This window comes from Elephantulus edwardii, unplaced genomic scaffold (assembly GCF_000299155.1).
Source record: "Elephantulus edwardii isolate Elephantulus edwardi_28Jun2011 unplaced genomic scaffold, EleEdw1.0 scaffold00041, whole genome shotgun sequence".
In the NCBI taxonomy this organism is placed as follows: domain Eukaryota; kingdom Metazoa; phylum Chordata; class Mammalia; order Macroscelidea; family Macroscelididae; genus Elephantulus; species Elephantulus edwardii.
In genome coordinates, this window is record NW_006399791.1 from 10,207,476 (window position 1) to 10,230,977 (window position 23,502).

Below are 23,502 nucleotides of genomic sequence, written 5' to 3' on the forward strand. Positions count from 1 at the left end.
TTCTGGTATTCTTTGCTTTCTGCCAAGATCCATCTAACATTAGCTATAATATCCCTAGTAACACGACCTCTTCTAAATCCAGCCGGCACATCTGGCAGTTCTCTGTTGACATATTTGCTCCAAACGTTTTTGGGTAATTTTCAGCGGAATCTTGTTTGCATCTGATATTAATGATATTGTTCAATAATTCCCACACTCTGTTGGGTCACCTTTCTTTGGAATGGGAACAAAAAAATGTTCAATAATTCCCACACTCTGTTGGGTCACCTTTCTTTGGAATGGGAACAAATATCGATCTTTTCCAGTCAGTCGGCCAGCTGGCTGTCCTCCAGATTTCTTGGCACAACTTAGTACATCCAGGGCAGTGTCTGTTCGTTGAAATATGTCAATTGGTATGCCGTCAACTCCTGGAGCCTTGTTTTTTTTGCCAATTCCTTCAGAGCAATTTGAACTTCCTCCTTCATCATCATAGGCTGTTGCTCATGTTATTTCATTAAATTCTTCTGTGTCAGCCAATTCCTTCTGATACAGTGATTCTGTGACTCCTTCCATCTTCTCTTGATACTTCTTGGATCATTTAACATTCTACCCAAAGTGTCCTTAAGTATTGCCACCTGTGGCTTGAATTTGTTTTTCAGCTCCTTCAGCTTAAGAAACGCTGAGCGACTCTGGCCCTTTTGATTTTCTGACTCCAGCTCTCTGCACATTTCATTAAAGTATCTTGCTTAATCATCCCAAGCTGCCTTTTGAGATTTTCTGTTCAGCTGTTTGATTTCTTGGTTCCTCCTTTTAGCATGCATTATGTTTTTAAAAATTAACCACTGTTGGACCTTGCCTGTCATTACCTTTAAGAGCTTGAGATTGGTGAATACTCCCATCCTGTCCTTCAGGTGCAAATCCTGTGAGAGGCATGGGGACTTGCTCCAAGTCACAAGGAGAGTCACTGGAGAAGGCGGGGCTTACACTGGGCATATCCTGTTATTAAGCTGGCTTCTCCTTGAGAATCTCTCTCATTGCTGTTGAGTGAGAACCAACTCATGACTGACTGCAGGCTTCCAAGGCTGTAAATTGCACAGAAGAGATTGTTTCCCTTTCCCTGTGGAGTTACTGGTGGATCCAAACTACTGGAAAGGAGTGGCTCTTGGGTTAGCAGCACAAGTGCCCGCAGGCCATCGCATCAGAGCTGCCTTCTTTAGAACAGAAGCTGTTTTATTTCCTCCTTATCAACAGTTCTTAGCCCAGGGCCTGAGATAGAGTAGGTACTTATGAAGGATTTGTTGAATTCATGAAGGAATGAAAACGATTCCTGCATGTCTTTTGAGCAAATGAGGGGCCTGACTAATCAGCCTCAGGGAGAGTCACTCATTTACTCATTCATTATCACCTCCAACCAGTATTTATGTACCAGGTAGATGCTGGGGATGTGGCTGCCATCATATGGGTGCTGTGTCTCACCACCATAGAGCTTTTTGTCTGTTTGGAGAATGGGTCCTAATTGAACAAGCAAATCAGCATTTGTTGTAATGCCAGCATTACGCAGCACAGAAGCATACAATGAGGTGAGGGACTGGGCATTATTAGGACAGGAGGGACAGCTTTTCACAGAGGATTGGCAGAGAAGGTGGCATGATCCCGTAGTGAAGTGAAAGCTCCAGTCCTGCATATATTAATTACAATCACGATAGTCAGAGAGGATAGCAGCAAATGCAAAGGCCCTGGGGTGGGAGTGTGCACAGACCATGCTGGTGAACTTGACAGACAGGGAGGAGGTGAGTTACTGAACAGGAGTTGAAGGGTGAGGCAGGAAATGAAGGTGTGCAGTGATGGGGTTTGCACAAATCATGTAGGGCCCTGGCTTTAATTCTCAGAAGAGATGGGAATTTGAGAAGAATAAGCTCAAATCTAATTTTTAAAAAGGATAGGTTAAGCAGGGTGACTTTTCCCCCCTAAAATTTTAACTTAATTATTTAAAAATTAAATGACAGCATAGACTTAGAAGTATGTTTTATTTCCCTTGCAAGATCTTGCTATACTTTTCTGTTCTAATCCTGATGAGGTGGTGGAGGCTTCCTCACCTGGCTGCCTTTGAGGGGAGCTGGCCCCTCCACTTCAGGGTCCCCTTCCCTCTGTTCCCATCCACAGGAGACTAGAGCAGAACTTCTTCAACTGCAGCTGTGACATCCGCTGGATGCAGCTGTGGCAGGAGCAGGGGGAGGCCAAGCTCAACAGCCAGAACCTGTACTGCATCAATGCCGACGGCTCTCAGCTGCCCCTGTTCCGCATGAACATCAGCCAGTGTGGTGAGTGTCCCTCCAGCCTTGGGGTCTGCAGCTGGGTGCACACCTAGCCCGCCTTTGGTCGCTTGACCATGTCGGTCCTTCTGAGAGCAGCCATAGGAAGGGTGATTCCAAGACTGCAGATGGAGCTAGGCGTGCTCCTTCAGTGACCCCGTGTCACAGGGTACAAGAAAGCCTGGGGAGGGCTTTATCTTCATGGGGACAAATCACTGAGCCTTTTCTTCTGTGGAACTGCTGGTGGTTTGGAACTGCCGACCTTTCCATTAGCAGAAAAATGCTTAACCAGCAGGCCTTCTTCCAACCTAAAGGAAGGGATTGGCCAAATACAGTTTCTATGTTCCTATCTTAGCAGTATCTAAGGTGCTTAGCAGGGAGCGCTGGTAACTTACTGGTAAGGAGTTGTGCTGTCACTCCAAAGGCAGGGGCTTCGAATCTGCCAGCTGTTTTGGGGAAGGAAGATGGCCAGTCTCCTCCTGTGACTTTTACAGCCTTGGGAACCCCTTAGAGGGTCAGCTATGAGTCAGTTCTGACTCACCATCAGGTGGCAACAACAACACAAGATGCTGACTCATAGGCCCGACTTCTTATCCCCAGATCTCTAGGGTTGCATTCTGGAAATCTAAATTTCCAACATGCAAGTCTGAAGTGCAGCAGTTTTTGCAACCCAGGGCCCCAAGTGCATGATGCTATTTGGTTTAGTGGCTGGAACTGTGTGCCCACCCAGTGACATAAGAGAGCTCAACTGCATGAACATTAAATCCGGGCCTTGACATCTCCTGTGGTGGTGGTGAAATGAACTTTCTGAGGCTTCAGGGCCTCTGGAAGCCCCTCATGGGATGAGCTGGACTGGTTCTTGGATGTGGCGACAAGCGCCTCCATCGGCCCAGGGATAGACCCTCCTTTGGGCCACAGGCCTGCACTTGTCTGTTCACCCTCCTCATCCTCCTTCCCTTAGACCTTCCTGAGATCAGCGTCAGTCACGTCAACCTGACTGTCCGAGAGGGTGACAATGCCGTCATCACTTGCAATGGCTCTGGGTCACCTCTGCCTGATGTGGACTGGACTGTCACTGGGCTGCAGTCCATCAACACCCACCAGGTAGGCATCTGAGGCTCCAGCCCCATCTGGGAGACCAGGGGAGCTGTTATCTCATAGCTTTTATGAGCTAAACATAAACAGAATTAAGAAGTAAGAGAAAAAGGGAGAAGGGGAAAATTTGTGATTCTAAAGATACAGAAAGAGACTTAAGCTCCAGCTATCTTGACCTTCTACATACTGTTTTATTGTCTCTGTACCTTAACTTATCCACTTGCAAAATGGGCATAACTAGCATTCACCTGATAGCATTAATGTGAAGACTACCAGAGACATTGACTACAAAGACCCAGGCATTTAGTTGGTATCCTGTTGATGACATGTTAAACTTGTGTGACTGCTAGAAAGCCCTGCATCTTCCACTCAGCTTTCTTTTGGTTTGGTCAACATGTTGGGGGTTAGGTGGAGTTAGCCACTTTTATAAAGCTGGTTGGTTTAAGTGTTGCTTTTCTGTTGGGGCGTCCAGACAAATCTGAACTGGACCAACGTGCACGCCATCAACCTGACACTGGTCAATGTGACAAGTGAGGACAACGGCTTCACCCTGACTTGCATCGCAGAGAACGTGGTGGGCATGAGCAATGCCAGCGTCGCCCTCACTGTCTACTGTAAGTGACCTCCACCAGCGAGGCATGTGCAGCACGGGACACTGAGGCAGGAGAGTGCAGAGGGGGATAGAGGCTGTAGGTTCCACGAACTAACTAGAGGAGTGGGCTTGGCCACAAGAGGGGCAGAGGCCAACCTGTATTCCCCAAGTAATAACTCCCAAGGGCCTGTTACAGTGGAGAGTAACCTCAGTGGGTATCAGAGATTTCCTGACTCCACTCCAACTCAGAACACTCCCAAGGGGCCCCTCTGTTAAGTCTCTAAAGGTCCTAAGAGGGAACTCTCTTGCCAAAGTAGATCCTAAAAGTTAGCATGAGGGTATCTCGTTCCCTTTGCTGGGCTGGTGGAGGGGATGCCCTGCTTCCCTTAGGCCCCTTACTAGCTGGGATGGGAGGAACTGTTCCCAGCAGACTGTCCCAGAGTCTTGGAGCATCCCGGCCTCAGCCTGCCTCTCTCATAGACCCACCGCGCGTGGTGAGCCTGGAGGAGCCCGAGCTGCGCCTGGAGCACTGCATCGAGTTTGTGGTGCGTGGCAACCCGCCGCCCACACTGCACTGGCTGCACAACGGGCAGCCTCTGCGCGAGTCCAAGATCATCCATGTGGAGTACTACCAGGAGGGTGAGGTCTCCGAGGGCTGCCTGCTCTTCAACAAGCCCACCCACTACAACAATGGCAACTACACCCTCATTGCCAAAAACCCGCTGGGCACAGCCAACCAGACCATCAATGGCCACTTCCTCAAGGAGCCCTTTCCAGGTGAGGGTGCTGTGGCCAGCTCGGGATCAGCGGAACTCGCCCAGGTTGGGGTTGGGCCCCTTGGTGGGGGAAGAAGCCCTGTCAGCAGGAATACTGCTCTCACGAGTATCCAGACACACACTGGCACATGCCCAGAACCATTGACATGCTCTGTGCCTTAGGATAAAGTCTGGTTTCCAATCACTGTTATGTTGAAAGCCAAGGTCCCTCAGAAGTCCACCCTGTAGTCACATTGTGTGGTGGCTGAGAAAGCAGTGATTTAGTAGTTGAATAATACTAGTGGAGAATATTGACCCAAATCTTTTCTTGTTGGGAGTCCCCGGCTCAGAGTTTACGTTTTTTGAGTCTCTATTCTGTTATCTGTGAGATGGACACAATTACACTTTTCTCATAGGAGTCTGTGTCTCTTCAGTAAATCTGTAATAAGTAAGTTAAGTTCTATAAACTATAGATTAAATAGAGGTGTAGCAGTGTAAACTCAGCCTCCTTATCTGTGCTAGTGGCTATGCTGCCTTAGACATTGGACCTCTAGGAGAGCGGTTCCTTACCCTTTTCCTCATGCAACAGTGGTGGGGAGAGGGGTCCTCATGCTGTCAACCAGGGCTGGCATTGCTGCTACAGGGATCAGGGGCAGCAGCAATTGAAACGGTTGAAGACCTTTGTTTGATTATCTGAGATGTGATTCTAGCTGTCTCTGAGCCAGAATGCCCCCAAATACTTCGCAGTAGTAGGAAGCTCAAACCTACAAAGAACACTTGCATTATTTCATAGTGGGTTCTGCAATTGGTAAGTTTCTCTTCATGAAACTGTGTATCTTTAATAACCTTGGTGCTTTCTGGCAAGTAGACTAGATGCTCACTTGACCTTCAGTCCTTAGAAATCAAGAGTCTGCTGAGATGGACGTGTAAAGGCTGCGAGAGCTAGTGTTCCGCAGTGCCTGCCGGCATGAAGGTGATGTCACAGCCTGCACATAACAGGGTGTTGAGGGGGGCTGGCGGAAGCTCCCCTGCCAGGAGTGAGACGTGAGGCTGCCAGGAGGGGAGCTAACTCTTGTCCCTGCGACCCAGGGTGTCAACAGCCAGCTCTTAGGCGAAGGTGTGGCCCTGTGGGTGTTTGAGATCCTGGGGCTCTCCTGTGGTCACACGGTCCCTGCATCACCGCCTCAGGACGGTTTTATCACGGGCCAGGCCATTGCTCTCTAGGAAGTTAATCTCTGTGGTTCTCTCTGAGTGCTCTGTAACTTGTAGATACAGCAACACTTTGCTCTAAGGGTCACACAATGTCAAGACAGGTCTGTTGACATAAGGGCTCAGGTGGCCTTTTATCCTACCTGTCACCATCTGTGGACTAGAGGAAGAGGTCTGTTTTCAGAGAATAAGGTGTATATTCTATAACATGTGAGGAACAGGACGGTCACAACAATGCTTCTGCTTTCAGAGGGAGGCTCCTGGGATCTGAGATAACAGGGAGCCATAGAATATTCAGGAGGGAGGGTAAGCCACTCTGACTTCCTTCTCTTCAGAAGGTGTCCTGAGACAGCTGGAAGGGTAGAGTTGTATGGTGGACCTGGCCTCTCCCTTGCCTCTCCCCTTTTGGGAGAGAAGCTGTTCTCTGCATTCCCCCAGCCATGTAGGCACCATCTCTGTCATGAAACAAATAAGTTTGTTTTCATGGTCCCTGTACACCTGTTCCTGCCTAGTTGATTGTCAGTTCTCCTTAGGTGGGTACTCCTCGAGCCAGCAAGCATCGGCATCACATGACACTTTGTTAAATTCATTCTCCAGTCCTATCCAGACCTTTGAGTCAGCTGTGACTGGCAAACCATCTGCTACAGAGGTAAACTGTGCTCCAAAGGGTTTTCAATGGTTGATACTTGTTGTTATGTGTCGTCGAGTCGCTTGCAGCTCATAACAACCCTATGTACAATAGCCCTAAACTCTGCTCTGTCCTGTGCCAATCGCACTGTCTCTGACACTCCCATCCCGATTACCCCAGTCACTGAATCAATCCACCTCATAGAGGGCCTTCCCCTCCTGTGCTGTCCCTCCATCCTCCCAAGCATGATGTCCTTCTCCAAGGACCGGTCTCTCCTCACAACATGTCCAAAGTATGTTAGACGGAGCCTCAGAATCCTTGCCTCCAAGGACCCACCCGGTTTAACTCTTTCCAGGACAATCCTGTTTGTTTTCCTAGCAGTCCATGGTATTCTCAATACTCCTCCAGCACCACAGCTCAAAGGCATCAATTCTCCTTCTATCCTCCTTGGTCATCAGGCCTTTCCCCCAAGGCACTTCTGTGTAGATTTGAACTTTCAACCTTCCTCTTAGTAACTCCAGCCCTATTGAGTCAGAAATTCAGGGATGGAGCCCAGCACTTTATGTCTGACAAACCTGCCAGCTGTCTTAGCTACTTGCTCAAGTTTATGACCAAGAATCTTGGCATTTGGATGGATTCCAGCTCCAGGAATAGGGAGGCAGAAAGGGAGGATCAGGTCACAAAAGAGTTGCAGGTCACGTCCTCAGTCTCATTTAAACTATGCTCGGTGGCCCCCATGTGAAGGTTAGCTTGTTTTATGAACTCTTTGTTAAAGAACTGAGACCATCTGATTGATACAACACAGAAAACTCATTCCCAAGTGGAATTGTAATGATGCTGGGGCTAATATTTACACCTGTTTTTAGAGGAGTAGGTTTGGTGAAGTAGTAGTTCCTAGAGTGTTCTTAGAGGGCACTGTGAGTCAGCTCTGACCTGAGGCCTGTGAACTTTATGGTTTGGGGTGGGGTTTTTTGTTTTTTTCTTTTTATTTTTTTTTTTAATATGAAAGAATCAATGATGATGAAAAGGCAGTGACAGGGAAAAGATGGGCTAATGTTGAGTAATAACATACCTGAGTGTTCATGAGAGTACATTATTTTGGGCAACAGGACAGGGATATACCATAAACCCTCTAAACTTAGCCTCATGCTTGCTAAACTCTGGACACAGAGTCAGTGTGAGGACACCTGTTTTTCTTGTTTGCTGGGAGCCTGGAGACATCTGTGTATACCTTCCTACACTCCCAGAAAACAAAGCATAGAGGTTAAGAGCAAGGGCTCTGATATCAGATGCAGAAAGGGGCTTTGCACGTGGCATTCACTGAAGGACATTCACTGCTCTATTCTTCTGTATATCCATCTGGGAGATGGGAATAGTGGCCATAGCACTTCAGACAGTTACCATGAAGATTAAATGGATGAATGGACACCAGGTGTCTAATACTCTTCCTTGATGGGAGGAAGATTTAACAGGTGTTGGTTATAATTACTATTCTTTCAGTGGAGAGAGATGAGTTTAGGAGTTTAGAAAAAGTAGTCACCCTTTGGTTAAGATAGTCTTCAGGTAGTTGCTGTTACAGGCCATCACGTTGACCCTATCTTCATGTCCACCCTATGATTTGATACAATGGGCATTTGTTGGCTGATTTTCAAAAGTAGATTGCCAGGCCTTTCTTGCTCGTCCAATTTAGTCCGCAATCGCTGTTGAAATCTGTTTAGCATCAGGTCAGCACCACAGCATCATTCATACCTTCACTAACAGGTGCTTCTACAGGGACCCAACTAAAGTCCCCCAGTGTCACGGTGAGAGTTCCACCCCTTGACCACCAGTGCTCCTCAGGCAGTGCCCCTCGGGCAGTGGTGGTGGGACCAGCGTGCCAGGAAACACTGCCAACACAGAGGCACAGGCAGAGGAAGCAGGGCTGATTCCTCTCACAACCCCCTCTACTCACAGTGTATAAGAATTGTTACTTTTCAGCCCTAAGACTCAGCAGATGATTTAGCCCTCAGCCTGAACCTCACAGGGTTAAATAAGCTAATCCATGTAAATCCATGCAGTAGTGCTTGGCAAGCAAGGAAACTGGATTTTTTGGTACTTGTTTCTTTGGAAAAAGAATTATTTTGGTTTCATTGAAAGTCTACAGTGCAAATTAGTTTTTCATTCAACAGTTTGATACACATTTTGTATCATAATACTGGTTGCTCTGTGTGTGTGTGTGTGTGTGTGTGTGTGTGTGTTTGTGACAGCTCTAGTTAATTTTTTATGCATACAGGAGGGCAACTGAAGGGTCTCTGTGTTTCGGGGAAGAACAGGAACCTGTGGCGTGGCTCTCCCTTCCTGGCAGTTCATGGACCCAAGAACCAGTGGGAAGATTTAAATAGAATGACCCTCTTCAGACTACATTCTACAAACACAGGCTTCATGAGTCAGGGGTATTTTTTCAAAGTGGGAGGGAAGGTGGGAGTAGAGGGGGTGAGGATGGGCAAAGGGGTAGTGGTTTGTTAGTCATGTTGTTGTTGATTGCCTTCAAGTGGAGCGTAGCGGCCCTATGAACAAAAGGCCTGAAGCGCCTCTACTACCATTGACATTTATCAAAGTTCATAGAGTTTCCAGAGGCATGTTTAGGACATGGATGCCACTCCTGCTTCCAAACCTGTCTTAGAATGTTATTGGTTGAGTTGCCTGCAATGCATTGTGACCCTGTGTACAGCAGCTCTGAACTCTGTCCTGTCCTGAGCCAGTCTCAATAATTCTAACACACCAACCAACTCCCATTGCCCTAGTTACTGTATCAATCCATCACATCCGAGGTCTCCCCCTACTGTGCTGTCTGTCTACCCTTCCAAGAATGATGTCCTTCTCCAAGGACCGATCTCTCCTGGCTACATGCCCAAAGTAAGTGAGATGGAACGTCAAAATCCTAGCCTCCAAGGAGAGACTTGGTTTCACCCTCTCCAAGGTAGACCTATTTGTTTTCTTGGCAGTCCATGGTTTGTTCAGGACTCTTCCCCAGCACCACAAGTCGAAGGCATCTATTCTTCTGTCATCCTTAGTCATTGTCCAACTCTCTGAAGAATAACAGATAATTGAAAATGCCATGGCCTGGATTAGGTGCACCTTTGTAATCATAAGGTTGCACAGTTTGATAGGGAGATGGTGAAGGAAATGGGAAAAATCTGGTATGAAAAACACTATTTGAACTTTGTAAATAAATCAGTATGAAAAAATAATATTATGTACAATGGCTAAACATTTTCATATTGAACCATACATATATGGATGGCTGTGAGCTGGTGTTTGCTCCTGCGTTTCCAGAGGGGCGCTCCCACCTTTAGCCTGGGACTAACCTTAGGACCTGCATTCCCTGAGAACACTGGTGGGAAGACCTTGTCTAGAAGCCTGAAGCAGATCCTCTCGGGTGTCGCAGGGCTGACAGGTCTGTAGGGGTGGGAATGAGAGCTGTGAGGAGTTAGGGAGCAGAGTGAATGTGAGGGAGTGACAAGGAAGAGCTGAGAATCCTGTCAGGATGGGAAGTGGCAGCCCCAGAGCCCAGAGCAGGTGGAGAATCCTTCAGTGGTGGCCTGATGAAGGGAGAATGGGGATGGTTGCCCAGGTGCGTGTGTGTGTGTGTGCATGTACCTGAGTGTGCGCAGACAGCACAGAGCTGAGCACACCTGACAAAATATTTAGGAATTAATGAGCTGCCATGTTTTTTGAAGTCTCTGTTTTTACTTGGTTCAGAAGGGCTTACATTATGGTTTCTGTGACAGCAGATATCAGATTTCCCTCATGGGCCTGGGTACCTAGATAAATACATAAAAAGGGGAGAAGCCACTGGTCAACACCCTTGACCTCCTCAGGATGGCTTCTTCCCCTGACAGCTTGATATTTGAGTCTACAGTGTGCCTTATCTGCTGGGGCTGAGCTTGGAAGGAGAATGTTGTAAAGAATCATCTCACTGCCTTCAGTTGGAATAGACTCACAACTAACTCCCAGTGGGTTCCCAAGGCTGTCAATTGCATGGGAAATGGACCATCTGCCGCAGAGCTGCTGATGGATTTGAACCAGCAGAAAGGCACAGGTTTTGGGTTGGCGGCACAACTCCATATTGACTATCCCATAAGGGGCCGCTGGAGAAAGGAGGATAGCCATTTAATTTCTTCCCAGATGATGCTGTTGATGTGTACTATAGAGTCAGAACCAACCCACGGCTGACCCTCCAGTGAATTTTCAGAGGAAGTTTAATCATATTGGTGGGAATTGCCCATCTTTCTACTGTGGAACAGCTGGTGGATTTGAACTGCATGCCTTTGGTTGGCAGTGCAGTTCCTTACATAATGGTAAGCTTGGTGTGGTGAGAATGAAATAAGGCCCTGTATAAGACTGTCTAGCACCATCTCCTTCCTCTCTCATGCATCCAAAGCCAGGGCTTCTCTTTTGGTCATCACTTCTTTCTTCTCCTCTGAGCACAAATTGATGTCTCCATTCTCCATCCTGGACCTCATTGGCTCTTCCTATAGGCCTTTTCCTGAGGAGTTTTGTGTCTGGGACTATTGGAGACATGTCCATTATATTCACTGTAAAAAAGACAGTTTATTGTCCCATCATAGCTGCTTGGCATATTGATCTGGCCATCCTCCTCACCAGCCAGTGGGGGGTCGAGGTGAGGACCACTTCTGGACACCTGGTCGGTGTGATGGTCTCAGCCTCTCCCCTGTCAGAAGGTTATAGAGGTGCCTTCATGTTCCAAGACTCCCTTGTAAACGTTCCCAGGAACTGCAAACTAGTTAAGCATGGGCTAATTAAGAGATTCCAGGATCCAGTAGACTCACCAACACCATTTGGATGATATAAGGATGCTTTCTAATAAGTGGGAGCCTTATGATTTGATGACATAGGATGCTCTAGAGTAGTAAGTAAGTGTGAGCCTCGTGAGAAATAAGGAGCTCTGGTGGGGTCATCAGCAGGGAGCTGCATTGCTCACCCAAAGTTGTGTTCTCTTGGGGATTCAAATCCACCAGCAGCTCTAAGGGACAAGGGTGGGCCATCCCCTCCCCTGTTATTTACAGCCTCAGCAAACCCACTGGAGAGTCAGCTATGTTGGTTCTGACTTGATGACAATGAATTTTATGTTAAATATGCAAATCAGGGTAAACCTAGAGTTAACGTGTTACCTCTCTGGTCTCGGGCTTTGAGGCCAAGGCCAGAGTCTCCTGCTCTGTGCCCCTCACCCTAAATCAGGCATGCAATCACCTGCAATTTGAAAGAAGGTGGTGGCATGAAGGGCATGCTCAGGAATATGGAGAAAGTTCTACCACTGTCCCCAGACACAAGGCAAGCGAGGTGCATTTACTGTAGATAAGATACTCGCTTCTTTCCTGATGGGATTCTCTCTGTGGAAGTGGTCTCTTAAGTCAGCATCATTTTTCCTTACAGGTTAGTTAGAGAAGACTGTGTGCTGGGCCATTGCTGACAGAGCTGTGATGACAGTGGCTTAGAGGGCAAAGCCAAAGACTTGGCAGAGACGAGAATCTTGTGAATGCATAAATTAAGGAGGGAATTGTTCTTATTCTTCAGGATATTAGTTTGATCCTAGGAGGAGGTATAAAGTGAGACCAAAACCTAAGTCCACTGCCACCTAGTTAATTCTGACTCATGAAGACCCTCCATTGTGCTTCTGAGTTTGCTCTTCTCGTCTCCTGCAGAGCAACTGGTAGGGATTTGCCCTACTGACCTTTTAGTTTGCAGCTTTACACATACCACAGCACCAGGGCCCCTTGTAGTACAGCATGTTGTTGTTGTGTACCATCGAGTTGACCATCACAGCTGACCCTCTAGCAGGTTTTCAGAGGCTATAAATCACACGGATGGAGATTGCCTATTTTTCTCCTGCAGAGCAGCTGATGGATTAAAACTGCATGCTGGGACTGCGGTGCAACTTCCTACCACTAGGCCCTCAGAGTTTGGTGGTTGCCAAAGTGTGGTCCCTGGACCCGCAACATAGCATCCTCTGGGCATTTACTCCAAAGTCTAAGCATTAAGGCTTGCCCCAGACCTGCAAGATCAGAGACTCTGGTGGTGAAAGCAACAATGATTTATTAAACTCTTACAGATCTTTAGCTTTACATTTTGGATAGTATAATACCAGAGACTGTTAGACAAGAGTACAAAGAACATCCTTATACCCTTCACCACTAACACCTTCCACAGGTGCAGGACAGTTACCCCAGCCAGGCCATTAACACTGCTACACTCTTCTCTCATCTGCAGACCTTACTTTTGTTCTTTGATCAAATGTCCCCCTGACCTGCTCCTCGAGGATCCGCTGTGGGGTCATACACTGCATTTAGTTACCAAGTTACCTTCCTTTCCTTTACTGCAGACACAATTCTTTGTGCCCTTCTGTATCTTTTATGACTTTGGCACTTTTGGAGAATGTTGTGGTTGTGTTGTTAGGTGTCAACTGTCATAGTGACCCTGTTTACAGCAGAATGAAACACTGCGCAGTTCTGTGCCCTCCCCAAAGTCATGGCTGTGTTCATGCCCTTTGTTGCAAGAAACAGCATTGGTCCCTCTTGCTGAGAATCTTCATCTTTTTCACGGACATAACCTCTTCCAGAAATCTCTGCCTGGAGTATGGGAGGAGTCTCTCTAAGGACCTTTCTTCTAAGGAGCATTCTGCTATTATTCTTCTAAGACAGATCTGCTTGTTCTTTGGGCAGTCTGTGATGTGCTTGATATTCTAAAGCAGCACCACAGCTCAAAGGCATCGATTCTTCTTCCAGCTTCCTTGTTCCTTGGCCAGCTTTCACATGTGTAGGTGGTGATTGAGACTATGACTTGGCTCAGTTGAACGTTAGGCCTCAAAGTGATATCTTGCTCTTCAGTGATTTAAAGAAGTCCTTCACGGCATATCTGCCCCGTGCTGTGTGTCCTTTGATGTCTTGACTGCAGCCTCCAAGTGGGTCCATGTAAAATAAAACCCTTGACAAATTTGGCCTTGTCTCTTCATCATGATATTGTGTCTTGGTCCAGTTGTGAGGAATTTTGCTTTTTTGTAATGAAGTATAATGCATACTGAAGGCTGTAGTCTTTGATCTTCATAATTAAGTGCACTTGAAGTCTTCATTTTTCAGTGAGGCAGTAATGTTATCTGTGTATTGCAGGTTGTTTATGAATCTTCTTCCAATCCTGATGCTGTTTTCTTTTTCCTGTAGTCTAGCGTCTTGAATTATATATTATATAGCTTCTTGAATGACTTGCTCAGCATACATAGTGGGAGGTATGGGCAAAGGATGTAAGCCTGCTGCACACCTTCCCTGATTTTAAATCTTCCAGTAACTTTTCTGTTCTGTTCAAATGACTGCTTTTTGGTCCATGTGTAGATTCTGTATTAGCACAGTTATGTGTTCTGGAATTCTCATTCTTTCCATGTGAAGAACACTCTGGAGTTACTTTGTAGAGTATCTCTCAATTTGAGTTTGAGTTGCCTTGAGGTTTTTTAATGATTGTTGTTGTTACGTGCCATCAAATTGCCTGTGACTCATAATGACCCTGTGTACAACAGCTCTGAACCGTGCCCTATTCTAAGCCAGTCTCACTGACTCTGACACACCTGCCTCCATTACCTTAGTTATTGTGTCAGTCCATCTCATCTGGAGTCTTCCTCTTTTGCACTGCCCTCTACCCTTTCAAGCATGGTATCTTTCTCAAGGGACTGGTCCTTCCTGGCCACATGCCCAAAATATGTGAGAAGAACTTCAAAATCCTTGCTTCAAGGAGCAGCCTGGTTTCATCCTCTCCAAGACAGACATGTTTGTTCTCTTAGCAGTACAAGACATGATCAAGACTCTTCTCCAGCACCACAACTCAAAGGTATTAATTCTTGTTCTATCATCTTTGGTCATTATCTAGCTCCCTGATGCATATCAAGTAATTGGGAAGACCAACGCCTGAATTAGGCATACCTTTGTCTCTAGACTAGACTGACAGCATTGCTCTTTAGCACTTTTGAGAGGTCCCTGACAGTAGCTTACCCCAGAGCAATTTGTATTTTTATTTTTTAATATTTTTATTGGTTTTCATATAATAATTCCTTTATATTACATTTCATTCATATACATTGTGTTTCATACATTCATATATACATTCTATATTACATTATTTTTTAAATTGGTTTGCTTACAAAGTTTATATACACTGTATTTCATACTATTCTTCATTTACATTGTGTTTCATACAATCATTCTCATATATTATGTCTTGTAAAATCAGTCACCATTGAACCTTGTCCATCATTACCTTGTCTTTTGGCCCGAATTCTTCCCATATGCTTCCCTGCCTCCCCTCACCCACCAAACTGCAGCTCTGTGGTTTCAACCCTATCTATCCTCATCCCTTTGCTCCCTCCTCCCCTCTTTGAGTTCCTGTTATGTTTTACTAGTTATCCTTCTATTTTTCCAATAATGGTCTTATGCAATATTCCACTTAGCATTATACTCTCCAGTCTTTCCCATGTAACATAGTATTTTTCAAAATCATTGACCCTGAGTAGTGCTGCATAGTTTTCCATTGTGTGAGTATATCACAGTTTCTCAACCCATTCGGTTGTGGTTGGACATTTAGACTGTTTCCATGTTTTTGTGGTTGTGAATAATGCTATGAACATTGGTGTACAAATCTCCATTTGTGTCTCAGTTGTAATTTCTTTGACTTATATTCCTAGTAGTGGAAAAGCTGGGTCATGTGGAGTTTCTATGTTCAATTTTTTGAGGAAACATCAAACTGCCTTCCAGAGTGGTTACACCATTTTGCAGTTCCACCAACAGTGTATGACAATTCCACCAACATCCTCTCCAACATTTATTGCTTGTTGCCTTACTAAACTTTGCCTCTGCTACTGGGGTGAGATGGTATCTGATTGTGGTTTTGATTTGCATCTCTCTTGTTACCGGTGATTTTGAACATTTCTTCATGTGTCTTTTGGCTACCTGAATGTCTTCCTCTGTGAAAATTCTTCCCATTCCTTTGCCATTTTGTAATTGGGTTATCAGCCTTTTCTTCTAGATGCCTTGTTAAGAAGCTTAATCTCTTCTCTATCTGCCATGGTGTTGCCAATTGGCCCAGTGGTGACAGTCTTTGTCTTCTTGATGTTGAGCTTCAATCCGTACTGAAGACTGTAGTCCTTGACCTTCTGTATCAGACATTTCAGGTCTGTGGTTATTTTCAGATTATGCATATTTGGCAAGAGTTATCAGAGATGACTTCAGCACATCAGGAGGTAGAAAGATACATAATGGTGATACATCTTATTCCTGGTAATGCTTCTTTTTTTTTTTTTTGTAATTATGCGCTATCGAGTCGCCTGCAACTCATAGCAACCCTATGTACAACAGCCCTAAACCCTGCTCTATCCTGTGCCAATCTTATTGTCTCTGACACACCTACCCCCATTACCCCAGTCACTGAATCAATCCATCTCATCAAGGATCTGGTGATGCTTAGTTTTTAAAAATTGAGTTTTTGCTTTTTAAACAATCGTTCATATTAATTATGTTTTACACAATTATTAATGTGCATTGAGTTTTATATAATAATTGACTGTTGGTGGCTTAGTAGTAAAAAGCTGCACTGTGATCCCAAACACATGTAGTTTGAATCTACCAGCTGCTCCCTTGGGAGAAGGATGGGCAGTCTCTTCCCTTGTGATTTGCTGCCTCTGAAAACCCTGAAGAGTCAGCTGTGGGTCAGTTCTGGGTCAGTGGTACACAACAGCATTATGCAATACCTTTTATCACCCCATCTCATCAATTCCCCCCTTGCACCTTGCCTATTTCCCCCTCCCCCATCCACTAATCCCTACTGCCCTGGTGGTTCCCTCCTGTCTTCTTCTAACTCCCTTCTTCTTTTTCCACTTTCCCTTTTTAAACAGCTATCCATGTCATGTTCCTATTTGCTGATTGGGATGCTAATTTTGATAATTTGGTTAAGATTGTGCCTGCCAGATTTCCCAGCAAAGAAGCACTGTTTACCCCCTTGTCATGAATAAGCATGGTATTTTAAACTATGTAATACTTGGTTTCTCATCATTTTGCATCCTTTGGAGATTGTTGCTTGCAGCAGTTATTCACTGTAGTGTTTGCCAAGTGGTGGTTTTTCTATCATCCTGTCTATGATTGGTAGCTAGATTCCACTAAAAATGAGTGTTCCCTTCTTCCATGTTTATTGGTTTACATTAGCGTGGACCTTTGTTATTTTGTGTAACTTCTCTATTTTTATTCTGTGGGGTATAATTCATTACAGGTATACTTTGTTTTGTTGCTCTTTGCTTCACTGCATTTTGTGGATTTCACATTTTTATTGATAAAAGGTTTGCAGCAACTCCGTGTCATACAAGTCATTTGGTGTCCTTTCTTCCAAGAGCATGTGCTCATGTTGTGCCTCTGTGCCATATTTCGGTAATTCTCACAATATTTCCCGTTTTTCTACAGTGTGGTTGCACACTTGATAGACTGCAGTGTAGGGTATGTGCACCAGAAAAATGTATGTTGTTGGTGGTGTTATGTGTCATCAAGTTGGAAGCACTTCAGAGCTGACCCTCTACTGGTAGTAAATTACACAGGAGGATATTGTCCATCTTTCTCCTATGGAGCCGCTGGTGGATTCAAACAAAGTGCCTTCAGGTTGGCAACACAGTTTCTTACCACTATGCTACCAGAGCTTCCATGACTTGCTTTATTGCCATCCTCAGTTAATTGCAATGGTCTGTCTAGACCTGAACTTAGAATATCTCTGTGGTATGCCTGTGTTGCCATTATTCAGTGGCTCAAAATGATCCCAAATATGGCCTTTGGATACCCCTTCAAGGTGATGCTTGGATTTTTTTCCTTTGTTCTCATTATATCTTCTAGTCCTTTCTCCTCAGTTGCAGTGGATCTTCTAAGTTAATTTTGTTCTTTTTCTGTGGTAGAGCTAGAACCATCCCTTTCTCCAGGAAGCCCTTATTCCTTTTATTGACAAGAAGTCATGGTATTTGCCTAGGTTTGCAGTCATCTGGATGATTCAGTTGTACGCTAAAGTTTGGCTTGAATCCAGTGCTCTGCCTTCCTCATTGAGTGGTACTGAATTAGTTACTGACTTGTATAAGCCTTGGTGGCTGTCTGTTAAGTGGAGATAGTGTCATTTACCTAGTAGGATGCGGTAGTTTCCTAGTGTTTTCATGACAAAGTACCAGACACTGAATGGCTTAAAAGAACAGAACTCTATTCTCTTATAGTTCTGGAAACTGGAAATCCAAATCAAAGTGCTGGCAGAACCATTGTCCCTCTGAATTCTAGAGCAATAGTGGCCAATCCTCATTCAGGTCTGGTAACCCCAAGGTGTCCTTTAGCTTGTGGCAGCAAAATGCAAGACTTCTTTAGCCTTTGTATGGCCATGTATGTTCCCTCTGTGTCTCTGTGTTTTCTCTTCTCTCTTTGCCAGCCCTGATTAAGAGCCACCCTCATCTAGTAGAGCTCACATTGATGTAGCTCATTACGTCTGCAGTGAGCCTATTTCCACATAAGGCAATAATCTGAAAGACCAGAAAGAACATGAATTGGGGGGAGAAATACTCTCCAGCTCAGTACAGATGGTATAAGAATTATAGGAATATGCATCATATAAAAGGGAACCCTGGTTGCTTAGTGGTAAGGAGTTGCGCTGCCAACCCAAAAAACATGTGGTTCTAACCCCCCAACTGCTCCACAGAAGAAAGATAGGCAGTCTTCTGTGCAGTTTACTGGCCCTGGAAGTCCCTGATGGGTGTGGAGAACCAGGGTTAGAAGCACCTGGAGAGTTAGCTATGTGTCAGTTCCCAACATTAGATAACATAACAGAACAGATAATATAAAGTCTATGGCTAAGAAACCACATCAAACAAAAACAAAGAACTCATAACTGACCCTCCATTGGGTTTCTGAAAGTGTAAATTACATGGGAAGAGATTGCCCATCTTTCTCCTGAGGAGCTGCTGCGATATTCGAACTGCCGGAGAGATGCTGTCTGTAGGATATAGCATGTCTTCCTGCAGACTTTGCCACCAGCACCCCACACATAAAGCCTATGTGTTATACCCATATGTAACCTTTAGCACAGACCCTGGGCATAATCAGTGTCCAATGAAGAATGGTGTTCATTATTCTGTGAGCCACTTGCAGAAGTCAGAGGCCAAATGAAACTTATTTGGAGGGGTAACTGCTCTGGGACGTGGGCAGATTCTAGGGTAATTTCCGAGGAGCTCACAGAGACCTGCTGCATGTGGTGATTTGAAAATGTTGTCCTGAGATCACAGCTGATGTTTTCAGCAGAGTTCCAGAAGCTCATCCACCTGGGGAGCCCACCCTCACAGCATTCCTCTTGGCTCTGTCTGTGTACCACCCGGCTGGTGTTCTAGCCATTTGAGGGAAGCAGGGCTTTGGATGACAGAGTGAGGTGGAATTTAATTCCCCATTTTTATCATGAAACTATATTGGTTTCTATTTCCCAGGGGAGCCATTTCCCTAGAAACCAGAGGCCTTATCTCTGATTCTTTCTCCTCCTCTGAGGACCACACTCCAAGGAGGGAGGGTAGAGGCTGAGGGAGGAGAAGCTTAGGGCCAAAGATAGTAGTTGTTAGTTACCACGGTAACAGGCAGCCATGGTGAGGGGAGAGGTCATAGCGATTAGGAAGATACAAAGTGGCTATTCTGATTTTTATTTCATTTGCTAATCATCTCTTTGTCTTTGTTTGTTTATTTTCCAGAAAACACGGATAGCTTTGTTCCTTGTAAGTCTGCTTTACCTTTTGCTCTGAAACGGATTGTACTGGGATACATTTTTGTGACCCTTGAATGCAGAGCGGCCCCTGCCCTTGTTGACTGCTGTCCCCAGCCCCATGATAGCTGGGAACATCAGTAAGAGGAACTGAACTATGGACCCATTTTCAAGTCCCCATCTGTTGGACGGCTCTGTGCCTCAGTTTTCCCCAGAGAGTTCTGCAAGGTCTGATGCTGTGCGAGGTGCCCCTGCCTGGTTGGAAGGCATTGGATAGGGAGGCTGTGGGTGTCCTGTGCCCTTTTGTTCCCTTGATGGTCAGAACAGCATTTTCTTGCAGAGTGGATGTGCAACCCATGAAACTCCTCTGCTTTGAGCCTGGTTCTCATCTTGAACTAGACCCACCTTCTGTTGTGCTGTAATTTACAAGCTTTCCTGAAAGAGAGTTCTTAAAAGGGAGTTCTGAGGATCAGTTTAAGAGTGATTATTAAATAATCCTAAGGATTTGTAACTTTTTCCTGGGTGCGTGGTGGGAAACCTATGGGTATTTGTTTTTCACAGAGAGAATCTCTGCCATTTGGGTCCAGGGCGTGACCTGAGATAGTAGACCAGTCTTTTTCGGAGCACACCCAGCCATTTGGCAGGGATGTAAATAGCATCAATAATTCTTTCATTTGTTCTCAGTCTTAGGGGACTTAGGGTCTCACAGAATGACCCTAGATAATCCTGAATTGGGGCATCTCTAGCCAAGGAAGTGAGTCTAGCTAGAGGGCACACTATTACGTGGTCCCCTCCCAGGCTCTGCTGGGTCAAGTACCCTTAGTTACTTGAATCTGCTGTTAAGCCGTTGGCGTCAGGAATGGTGCAGGACGTGTCTTGATGGCTCAGGCCTCTTTAATCTCACCATGGAGGAAAGTGGGAAAGAGGGCAGGTGTGGAGAACCAGGGTTAGGAGAAGGAGTGCCTCGGATGCAGTGTCTGAATGTCAGCAACAGCTGCTGCCAGCAGTAGAATTTGCCGAATCCAGACCCTGGCCTGGATCCCAAACCTTTTTTCTGTCCAGTAGCTCCTGGTTCACGTTCCTCAGGTTCCTTTCTGTCCTCTTGGGTGAAGGTAGAATATGAGCATGAAGACCCTTTATTCACTCTGGTGCTTGCCCTTGGCCATCAGCAGTAGCCGGATGGCCATACAGAGACATGGTCTTTTGCAGAGCAAGGGGAGATCAGACTATAGGCTCTTGGCTTCAGGATTGGGCTTGGGTTGCAGGAAGGGATCTGGCAGGGTTAGTAGCTAACCAGCCTCCTCCTCTGTGTTTGGTTTCCAGTTGACGTGAGTCCCACGCCTCCTATCACTGTGACCCACAAACCAGAGGAAGACACTTTTGGGGTGAGTACCTTCTTGAGCAAGAGGAGAATGTATTCGCATGTGTCATTTCTGACTTCATTTTGGTAGCTAACGTTTCCAAGTGCTGTCTTCTTTGGAACCACAGTATGTATGGCAAGGGAAAGCGATGATGAATGCCCTCCTTTCAAGGAGCTTAAACCTCCCTTGTTTGACTGAGAATAGAGCATTGTTTGAGGAAGTCTTTGAGGATCTGCAGAGAGCCCTAGGGTTGGGAAGAGAGCGGTTTCCAAATCTTCATTCTGTGGAGCCTGACTGGGCCTGATTCACAAAGGCTGCTAGGGGGTACAAGCCTCTACAGAGTCCCTGTGGCCCAGGCTATCTCCTTGGGTGGGTTTAAAAGCTACCTCTCACCACTGCTCCCTCAGCATCTGAGGTTGCTCTGGGCTGGAGAGCAAAGGGCTCGCGTTAAGAGTCTAGATCTCAAGACCTCCTGGGTAAGAGTATTATGTGAAGGCATAGACATTGCCTGCTCATTAAGATGGCAGTAACACAACAACAAGGGACAAGCCCATCTAGGATGCTGTTCTGCATCTCCAAAGAGATTGAAATCACTCTTGAAGTTGAGTTCTTTTTTTTCTTAAATGTGCTTTGGCCGTGGTTGTTAGCTGCTGGAGTTTCAGCCCTTAGCTCCAAGTGACATTATACCCAATGGAACACTAGTCTGGTCTGTGCCATCTTAAAGTCAGATGGAGTTCATGCAGACTCTTGTGATTCATAGGGCTGTCACTGGCTGGTCTTTGAAAGTAGCTCACCAGCTCATTTTTTCTAGTCTCTCTAAGGCTAGAGGAGCTGCTGAAATCTGTTCGGTATGTTAATCTCTGCTGACACAGGGGTGGTAACTCCTCATGAGGTGCAGACGTCTGAGAATCAGACCTAAGTCTTCCTTAGAGAAGGTGAGAATTCTACCATGGAGTCAACAAACCAAAGTTTGTAGGGTCTCACCAATTACTTCTAAAGATTCTTCAGCATCGGTATTCTGAGAGGACAGTTTCATGATTGCTTCTGCCACAGGAAGGCTCTCAGTTGACACATGCATGACTCTGCATGGTGCCCATGTTTTCCATGCTTGTTTCTCACTCTCTGTATTTTGGCTCTTGATAGGTATCCATAGCAGTTGGACTCGCTGCCTTTGCTTGCGTCCTGTTAGTGGTTCTCTTCATCATGATCAACAAGTATGGTCGACGATCCAAATTTGGAATGAAAGGTAAAGTGGGATTTTTCTTCAAAACAGATGTTGTGGGGCTAGCTGTGGCTTGTTGTGGTCATAAGATGCTGTGTTATCTTTCTGTTCTGATAGGCAGGCCTCTGGTAGAGGACCCAGGTGGGTTTGTTTGGGAGTTCCGTGTGCACCTGCAGTTGTTGGTTTTATGGAGTAAAGGCAGTATGAGGATCAGTGGTAATCAAGCTGAAGGCTACTCTGTTTGCCATGTTTGATGATCAGTGTTGCTTGGTGGGAGTAATTGCACTGAGGTTAACTTTGGGATGATGTTTGATTTGATGGTAAATGCAGAAGACTTGTGTTTCTTTTCATTGTTGGTGGGTCAAGTGACTTGTTTGAGTAATTTGGTTTCTCTTGTATCTGCACTAATCCTTGAAATTGTGATGAAAGGTATTAAAATGGCCAAATGTACGGTGCTGGACTCTAGTATTTGAAAAGTTTACTGTGTGATGGTATCAAAGCACGCGGTTGTGTATAGAGTCCCAGAAGGGATGCCAAGAGTAATGTGACTACTAAATCTGCTGGCTAGCTTCCATGACACACGACACTCAACCCATTATCAGTGGGAGTTGGCGTGGTGCTCTGCCAGGGCTCGGGTAAGGGGACTGGCCAAAAAAGAGTTAACATGATGAGTTTTTATCCATCTGCATAATCCTACAATGGATCTGACCAAATGGCTTACAGGAGTCAGATTACCAGTTTTAAACTAGCAACATGAATTTAAGATATACTCGTGGTTGGGGTTTCAATTCGTGGTGTATATTGGGTTGAAGGGTGGGTAGAAATGATGAGAAATTTGACAGATTGCAGAGCCAATATTCAGTTTGTTGTTTTCTTGTGAGATTATGGTGTCTAAAAAGATGGATTCCTGTGGCTTCTGTACATGGTCTGGTGTCTGGTGGGGGTCTTGATCATGGGACTCAAATATAAGAATATATGAATGAAATCCATTAGGATAATGATTCCCTGAACAAATGAGTATTGTGCATGGGAAAGAAGAGGAAAGGACTGGACTAAATGATGTCTTTTGATTTTATCAGAAGATTCTGTGACTCTCTTAAAAACCTAGAACACAGATATAAGTGATACCAAAAAGGAATAGAAGGACAGAAAATATGGGGACAGCCTTAGGGATTGTTTGGGTTTTTTTCCCTGAAGCCTTCTTCCTGTGAACATTCTTTCTGGTTTTGATTAATCTGAAAAAGTATCAAGACAAGCCAGGGTCATAAGAAATATTTCAACTGAGAACTATATGTGCAGTTTATAAAGAGAAGATGGAAGTCTAGCTCTAGGCTTGTTATGTTGTTATGTGCCGTCGAGTCGCCTGCGACTCATAGCGACCCTATGTACAACAGCCCTAAACTCTGCTCTATCTTGTGCCAGTCACCCTGCCTCTGACACTCCCATCCCGATTACCCCAGTCACTGAATTAATCCATCTCATAGAGGGTCTTCCCCTCTTACCTGTCCCTCCACCCTCCCAAGCATAATGTCCCTCTCCAAGGACCTGTCCTTCCTT

General features: G+C 45.5%; 1 protein-coding gene across 4 annotated transcripts in view; it reads left to right on the top strand.

Annotated features, from left to right (window-relative positions):
- Positions 1-23,502, top strand: part of NTRK3 (neurotrophic tyrosine kinase, receptor, type 3) — a 620,856-nt gene that overhangs the window by 181,413 nt on the left and 415,941 nt on the right. For 3 of the 4 annotated variants that reach the window (XM_006885182.1, XM_006885181.1, XM_006885183.1), the window contains exons 5-11: positions 2,143-2,300; positions 3,253-3,395; positions 3,859-4,000; positions 4,459-4,755; positions 19,352-19,375; positions 20,686-20,747; positions 21,867-21,969. In XM_006885182.1, coding sequence (XP_006885244.1) covers positions 2,143-2,300; positions 3,253-3,395; positions 3,859-4,000; positions 4,459-4,755; positions 19,352-19,375; positions 20,686-20,747; positions 21,867-21,969 — 929 coding nt within the window. The remainder of the gene's footprint in view (positions 1-2,142; positions 2,301-3,252; positions 3,396-3,858; positions 4,001-4,458; positions 4,756-19,351; positions 19,376-20,685; positions 20,748-21,866; positions 21,970-23,502) is intronic. The other variant, XM_006885180.1, reaches the window with a different exon arrangement.